At 45.0% G+C, this 8,761-nt stretch overlaps 1 protein-coding gene across 2 annotated transcripts in view; it reads right to left on the bottom strand.

Annotated features, from left to right (window-relative positions):
• Window positions 1-5,061: 5,061 nt before the first annotated feature.
• si:dkeyp-73b11.8 (BPTI/Kunitz domain-containing protein) overlaps window positions 5,062-8,761 on the bottom strand; it is a 49,667-nt gene continuing 45,967 nt past the window's right edge. Inside the window, exons 7-8 of one of the 2 annotated variants that reach the window (XM_052042427.1) lie at window positions 7,528-7,615; window positions 5,062-5,161 (exon numbers count right to left, since the gene is read on the bottom strand). In XM_052042427.1, the coding sequence (XP_051898387.1) occupies window positions 5,098-5,161; window positions 7,528-7,615 (152 nt within the window). In that variant the 3' untranslated portion in view covers window positions 5,062-5,097. The remainder of the gene's footprint in view (window positions 5,162-7,527; window positions 7,616-8,761) is intronic. The other variant, XM_052042428.1, reaches the window with a different exon arrangement.

Genomic DNA, 8,761 nt, shown 5'->3' with positions numbered 1-8,761 from the left:
CAGAATAAACTGTCACCTCAAAGTATAAAATAAGCTTGTAACCAGCTGTAAGTTGATGGTGACGGTGGAGATCGCTGCCCACTCTCCATGGTACCATGCATAAATAAAGCCTTGGAACGAGACTCGGAGTTATCGTCTTTATTATAGATTAAATAGAGTTTCTGTGACAAATACAGATCAGGAGTCACTCTAGTGAACCATTCTTCTACCTTCCCATATCTGTTATTCAATTTGGAGATAAGAACCATTCAGGGTACACTGACGATGATCCAATTACTTGTAAAGGTAGCCCCAGCCTTGAGTATTTATCCAACTGACTTTTTCTGCTTATAACAGGGAAGTTTAAGTAGGTTTGAAATTCTGGGAGTTGATGGTGTGGGTAAGGAGAAACCTTCTTTAACACTGATGGGAGGTGGCGGAGCCCCAGTGATTGCTGATAATCAAAAAAAAATCATGAGAACATGAGAATTAGAATCAGGAGTAAACGCTCTGCCTGCTCCACCATTCATCAAGATCATTACTGATCTTCTACCTCAGTCCCATTTTCCTGCAGTATCCCCAGACCCTTTGACTCCCTCAAAACCCAGAAGTCTATCAATCTCTGTTTTGAATGAAATCGATGACTGAGCACCATAACCCTCCAGGGTCGAGATTTCCAAATCTGTCTGAGTGAAAAACTTTCTCCTTAACTCAGTCCCAAATATCTTACCCTGTATTTTGAGACAATACCCCCTCCCCCCTCTCCTCCCCACCCCTGGTTCTAGGCTCCTCTGACATCCTGCATGCATCTACTCTGTTGAGCCCACTGCTCTTATTCTTCTGAAACAGGCTTAGTCTATTCAACCGCGGCTGACAAACTCACCATCCTTGGAACGACTCTAGTGAATATTTGCTGACTCCCTGTATAACAAGTTTGTCCTTATTTAGGTAAGGAGACTAAAAGTGTACACTTTTTCTCCAGTTGTGGTCTCACCTAGGCCCATAACAATTGCAGTAAGTCAACTTTACTTCTAAACTCAAATCCTCTCATAGTAAAGACCAAAATACCATTTGCCTTCGCTGTTGCAGCACCGGTGTGTTAGCTTTCAAGTGGTGTGTACACTGACAACCAAGTCACAAAGACGTACAGCATGGAAGCAGGCCGTGTGGCCCACCACATCCACGCCAACCAGTGGACACCCCTCCGCACTGATCCCATTTCCCAATGCTTGGCCCATACCCTTCTGACCACCCACAGTTCTCAATCTGTCACCATTTAAAAAATGATCTGTTTTTCTGATTTGCTGACCAAGGTGGATGACCTCATATTTTTCCACATTATATTCCATCTGCTATGTTTTCTCCCCACCCATTTAGCTTTTCATTATCCCCTTGAATCTTCTTTACATCCTCCCCATCCTACCTTGTTTTGTGTCAACAAACCTGGAAATATGACATCTGATCCTCTGAGCCAAATCGTTAACATGGATTGTGAATTGCTGGGGTCCAAGCACTGATCCCTAAGGCACCTACCCCAGTCACGGCCTGTCAACCTGAGAATCATCTGTTTACTTCCACTCTTTGCTTTCTGTCTGTTAACCAATTCTCAGTCCATGCCAGTGAACTATCCCCAGTTCCATGTGCTCCACCCTTGTTGACCAACCTCTTATGTGGGACCTTATTCAAAGCCTTCTAAAAATCTAAATGCACCATAACACCTGTTCTCCCTTATATATTATGCTAAGCACATCCTCAAAGACCTCAAATAGATTAGTCCAACATGATTTCCCTTTCATAAATCCGTGCTGACTCTGCTCAGTCCTATTATTCTTTTCAAGGTATTGCATCCTTCGTCATAGATTTCTTCATTTTTCCACCACAGGTTAGACTAATGCATCAGTACTTCTTATTCCTTGATTTCTTTCTCCCTCCATTTCTTAAAATCTCAGAGGAATCATACCATTGAGGTTTACTGAAAACAAAAGGGTGCCATTTGGTCCATTATCTCCACGACACCTTAAAAAAGAGATGTTTACACTAACCCCACTTTCCAATTCTTAGTCTGTGGCAATATTATGTTTATGATAAGTATCTGACTACCAACCTGATCAAAATGCTTTCAGAACTTGCTGCCTTCCATTTAAGGTGATAGTCAAAGGTTTCAGATGTGACATCAAAAGTGTTTTTTTTATTCAGTGCAACGTTTGTGATCTGAAATACTTTGCCTGGAAGAGCATGTTGGAAGTAGATCTAAAGGAGTATATGACATAGCTTTGGACAAATACTGAAAGAGGATACTGGGGAGTTAAATCATCTACCAAAGAGCTGGCATATCACAAAGAGCTGAATTACCTTTTATGCTGCTTCATTCTGAGAATCTGTGGTCTAAGGTTCACTGATTGAGGGGTGCCAACTAATCCTGTCCACAGGTGCCAACAACAGCCTCCTTCCAGATGTCAGATTTTAAGGGCAAAATTATTTCATAACTTTCCCAATGGAAAACCACCAGTCAATCATTACACCTGCTGGAATGTTCATTCCCTAGCACCGTCAATGGGAACCACCTGGTCCACAGGTTCCTGTACCTTCTTTGCCTACACCACTTATTATCAGCCTCTCATCTGTGCCTGTGACTGTGATACTTGCAGACGTTGGAGAGAGTATTGGCTGAGTCAGGCAGATATTTTTCCAAGCATCTAATGGCTGTAAAGGGATAAGTGCTGGAAGATGAAAGCACATTAAAAGAATTTGACCTGGTATACAGATTCAGCAGTTCATCATTCAACCACCTGGTGGCTCTCTATACCTTGAGCCACCAGACACCCAAACACAAGGTCAAGTGAGGTCACAAAAGGAAAGGAAAATAAAAGGTAGAATTAAAAGTTTTACATTAAAGAAATAAGTACTTGTATTTCTATATAATTCCTTTGCAACTTTATGCCACCCTAAAGTGAAGCCAATAATGTTTCCTTTTGAAGTGCATCACTGTAGTAATATAAGAAACACAGCAATGAATTTGCACACAGCAGGATCCCACAGCGTGCCTTGATGATTATCGGATAGATAACCTGTTTCTGTGATGTTGTTGATGGGATATGTATTGGCCAGGGCATCAAGAAGAACTCTCCTGCCACATAATTGTTTGTATCCACCTAAGAGGGCCTTGATTCATCATTGCATCTGAAAGATGACAACTCAGACACTGTGGCACTCCCTCAGTACTGAATCAGAAGTACCAGTCTACACCTCTGCAGTAAAATTGTTGGAGGAGGCCCAACATAAACCTTCTGACGGAGGCAAGGGTGCTACCACTGAGTTGTCGTGAAAGTGGATGACTGAACATCCATTAGTATGTGCTTCACTTAGTGTCAGCACAGAAACAGGCCCTTCGGCCCAACTCATCAATGCCAACCAAGATGCCCATTGAAGCTAATCCTATTTGCCCATGTTTGGCCCATAGCCCTCTAAACTTTTCCTATCCAAGTACCTGTCCAAATGTCTTTTAAAAGCTGTTATTTTATCTACCTCAACCACTTTTTCTAGCAGCTCATTTCATATACTTAATACCCACTGTGTGACAAAGTTGTCCCTCATGTCCCCATAAATCTTTCCCCTCTCACCTTAAACTGATGCCCTCTAGTTCTTGAATCCCCAACCCTGGGAAAAAGACTGTGCATTCACTCTGTCTATGTCCCTTGTGATTTTATACACCTCCCCTCAGTCTCCTTTGCTTGAAGGAATAAAGTCCTAGCCTGCCCAACCTCTCCCTGCAATGAGCCCCTTGAGTTCTGGCAACATCCTCGTAAATCTTTTCTGCACTATTTCCAGCTTAATTGCATCTTTCCTATAGCAGGGTGACCAAAACTGAACACAATACAATTGCAGCCTCACCAACATCTTCTACAACTGCAACATAATATCCTAACTTCTATACTCAATGCCCTGAATGATGAAGGCCAGTGTGCCAAAAGCCTTCTTCACCACCCTGTTGACCTGTTCCAACTCCTTCCTGAAGGTTCTAACTATGGGAAGGGGGTTATCGGTGCCGTGGGTGACGACTCCATAAGATCATCAGTATGAGGCTATTTGGCCACAAGGAGCATCATGACACCCAATCCTTACCCATTGTCCATCATTCACACTGGTGAAAATTCTCAACCTATCATTATTGATCCACAATGACTCTCACAGCAGCGAACCTCAGGTTTAACCCTCTTGTTCTTGTCCTTGAACAGCTCCATTTCTGGACTGTAGATCAGCACTGAATTTATTTGCTGCACTATTCAGCACTCTGTACCTTCAGCTGCCAATTTCGTTAAACCTGGAAATTTCCTCCCTATTGCAGTGGAGAGAGACAGCTAGTAGAACTACTGACTCACAGCTCCAGTGATCCTGGTTCGATCCTGATCTCTGTCGCTGACTGTGTGGAAGTTGCACAATTTTCCTGTGACCATGTGGGTCTCCCTCAGTGCTCCAGTTTCCCCCCACATCTGAAGGACCTGTGGGTTGGTAGGTTAATTAGCCACTGTAAATTGCCCCTGGTGTGGAGGTGAGTGGTAAAATCTGGGGGAAGTTGATGGTCGGTGTGGACTTGGTGGGCTGAAGGTTCTGCTTCTGTGCTGTATGACTCTGACCATTCCAATCTCCCACTAACACTAATGAGATAAGTGCCAATAAACATTTTTTTCTGGGTGTATTGGTTGACAAGCCCTCCCTGATTTTCCTCACATAGTGTAATGGGATCTTTAACTTGCACCTCAGATTAACCTATGGTAGTACAAAACTCACCCAGTATTGCACAATGGTACCAGGCTAAGCTACATGCACACCTTTGGAGTCGGAATTGAACCCACACTTTCTGACTCTGAGGTAGCAGTGATCTGAGTATTGGGAGCTGCAACAGTGTAAAGCCAGCAAGCCTGTGGGCAGATTTGGTATAAGTGCAGTTCACAGCTCCGTGCATGCAATGTGAGAGAATTGGACTATTAGTTATTGGCATGGAGAGTGGTTAGAGTAGAACAGTCAGAAAAGTAATGACCAGCATTTTAATTATATCAAAATATTCCATAACAGTATTTATCACCAAGCTTGGAGTTTTATTGATTTAGTTCTTCCATTTCATTTCATTTCGATCCCTTTGGTTAGTGGTTCCTCTAGGTTCTTTCTTACTGGCTTCTGTTCCCTTCAGTGACAGAACAAAAGAGAAAGAGGTTAAATGCAGCAAAAGTAACTCCAATGGATGAGAATGTGAGCTGGTGTTCAGTACACTCGCGAGACGAGCATTCGCGCCCATTCTCCCCACCTGTCCATCGCCCATACAAATGCATTGAGCTGGGTTCAGGTAACCTGTACATCGAACCACAGGTTAGTGGAGCACTTACTAGAGACAGAGAATAAAGGGGAGGAGACCCAGAGCTCAGCACCCAATACACACACCAAGTCATAGAACATAGAACACTACAGCACAGTACAGGCCCTTCAGCCCACAATGTTGTGCCGACATCTTATCCTGCTCTAAGATCTATCTAACCCTTCCCTCCCACATAGCCCCCTATTTTTCTGTCATTCATGTGACTATCTAAAGAGTCTCTTAAATGTCCCTAATGTATCTGCCCCCACAACCTCTGCCGGCAGTGCGTTCCACGCACCCACCACTCTCTGTGTAAAAAACTTACCCCTGACATCCATCTTAATAAATCCTCAATAAAATAACACCGAGGAATCCTTGGGATGTCAAATAGCAAAATAATATTCAATTTCAGGTAAGCTTGCGGTGTTCCCGCCATCCCTTCCAATCCTTCTGGTCCCCTTACTTTTATCCCCTTTCTTAAACTCCCCCTCCAACCGCCCCCCCCCCCCCCACATCACCCATTTTTGTCCCCTGGTTCCATCAAACTTCCACCACACAGTTCACCCACCGGCTCTCCACCCCCCCTCCTCCTCCAATCTGGTTCTGATTCCACCTGTCCCCGAATGATTGCCGTTATCACCCACCATACATCAGATTCCAGCATGGGTAGCCTCTGTGTTCCTGCTTATCACCCTCCCAGCTGTCTCCACCCCCGCTGTCACCCTCCCCTCCACCCTCCTGGCTCTGTCTGCCCTTTTTTTTGTCAGTCTCCATCAACCATCCTACTGCGTCTGTCTCCCAACTCCACCCCTTCCCCTCCCCCAACGGGCTTGATCCGCCCATCACCCTTCACCCCGCCTCAACCCACCGGTTACCTCAGGCTCCTGTCTCATCACCCCACCACCCCCGTCCCCACAGACGCTGCTCGACCTGCTGAGTTCCTCCAGCAGATTGTGTGTTGCTCCAGATTCGAGCGTCTGCAGTCTCTTGTGTCCCCAAAGTAATAGATTGTACGGCATTTTCCCATGTAACTGCAGGAGGTGTAATACTTGGCCTTTCAGCCCTCCCACCATCCAGAGACCCAAACGGTCTTTCCAAGTGAAGCAGCGATTCACTTGCACTTTTTTCTATCCAGTGTACTACATTCGGTGTTCCCGTCTACATTGGAGAAACCAAACGCAGATTGGGTGAATGCTTTGCAGGGTGCCTGAGTTCAATCTGCAGGAGTTGCTTGCCATTTTAATTCACCATCCCACTCCCACTGTGGCCTCCTGCACTGCTACAACAAGGCTCAATGTGAGCTCGAGGAACCACACCTTAATTCCTCATCTGGGCACATTACAGCCTGCGGACTCGGTGCTGAATTCTCCAGTATTGTGCTTGTCATTTCTCTCATTTTTTAAATTCTTTTATTTTATTTACTGGCCTGCTGGGCATGACTTCACAACATAAGTAACACATTACACATGAGTTTATTTAGTGGCTGCACTATTTCACTCGATGACACCCCTTGTTCCACCCACTGCCCTCCCCACCTTCTCATCTACTTATACTAACTTGCTTTCTCTCTTACCCAGTTGTGACGAAGGGTCTTCAAACCTGAAGCGTTGACTCTTTTTCTTTCCACAGATGCTGCCTAACCTGCTGAGTTTTTCCAGCATTTTCTGTTTTATTTCAGATTTTCAGCATCTGCGAGTTCTCGACCTGAAACATTAACTGTTTGTCTCTCCACATATGCTGACTGATCTGCTGTGTATTTCCAGCATTTTACGTTTTAATCCTGTAATACTTGATTACAGTTTTTTTTACATCGAGTCTCAAATATAAAAACAGGCTCTTCAGCCCAAAGGGTCCACGTTGGCAGCTCCACACTTATAAAAGCTCCCAAAAAATCCAGATCAATTCCTGGGCCAAGATTCTATAAATGGAAGGAGATGAATATTGTGACAGAGACCCTTCATCAGGTATGGTAACACCAGTACCTAAAATGTAAGGACATAAGCTGGCCCTGGTCCCTCTTGGACACCGTGTGAGGGTGGACTCCTCCAACTCTGAGTGCCGTGGGGGATACCAGAGCCCCCTAGATATTGGGGACATGTAACCAAATTTCTAACATGCCTCTCATTCCTGTAATCGTCAGCTAATTGACCTGGAATTGTAATTTCTGCACGGGGGTGGGTCGAGGGTAAAATGCAAACCTTTTCACTCTCTGGGTGAAGAACACAGCAAGTGCGACAATGAAAGTGACAACCACGGCACATCCCATTCCCAATCCGACAGCCAGCCCTGCAGGAGAACAGGACATTCTTTGTTATTTAACATGATATTAAGCACCCCTCATGTGGTTGCAGAGTGAGCTCAACACCCATCACTCCTTCCCCAACCAATTCTTGGGATGTAATGCTGCATTCAACACCTATTCCTGAAGAGCAAACTCCCCCACCCTCCGTCCCCCCACTATTTCCTATTCTGTGGAGTCCTTTTTCACGGATATTAATTAGTCATGGTGTTCTATAGGTTAGAAAAGAGCCCTTTATAGTTGATGCCAGTCACCAAACATCAATCTTACACCAATCCTATATTAACCCCATTTCATCCTCCCCACATTCACATCAACTTCTCCTGAATTCTATCACTCAACTACATACTAGGGGCAATTTGCAGCAGCCAATTAACCCACCATCCCACACATCTTTGCGATGTGGGAGGAAACCAGAGCACCAGACAGAAACTCACATGCTCACAAAGACCACCGAGGCAACACTGGAAGTGGGGCTCGAAACCAGGTCACTGGAGCTGTGAGGCAGCAGCTCTCCCAGCTGTGCCACATGTAAGTTGTGCCAAGGATGGAGACCAATTGCTTCCTAGATGTTCTTCCAGTTCTTGACAAGACTGAGCCATTCATTGCCTCGAGAACCAACATATCTTCCTGCAATTCAACCCAACATCAATGCTTCCCATATACAATAGGAAAGGATAGTAGGATAGGGCATGGTCATGTAGCAGTTAGTGTGACGCTATTACAGCACCAGCGACCCAGGTTCAATTCCCTCCACTGTCTGCAAGGAGTTTGTACGTTCTCCCCGTGTCTGCGTGGGTTTCCTCCGGATGCTCCGGTTTCCTCCCACATTCCAAAGACATACAGGTTAGGAGCTGTGGGCACGCAAAGTTGGCACCAGAAGAGTGGGGACACTTGCAGGCTGCCGCCAGCACACTCTCAGTAATGCAAAAAGACGCATTTCACTGTGTTTCGATGTACATGTGACTAATAAATAAACATTTTATTACATCTTACCAGGCCTGACCCTGTCTTCACTTACTCTTTGCACTTGCATGGTTCTGCTCATCTAAGGTCATCAAACATCTGCTCCCTTTTTCCTACCTTGCACCAACACCTTCTTCACCCATCAATGGTGTCAGCTGACTTACACA

The sequence above is a fragment of the Pristis pectinata genome, chromosome 32, assembly GCF_009764475.1.
Source record: "Pristis pectinata isolate sPriPec2 chromosome 32, sPriPec2.1.pri, whole genome shotgun sequence".
Lineage (NCBI taxonomy): Eukaryota > Metazoa > Chordata > Chondrichthyes > Rhinopristiformes > Pristidae > Pristis > Pristis pectinata.
This window is presented reverse-complemented; position numbering and strand designations above follow the sequence as displayed.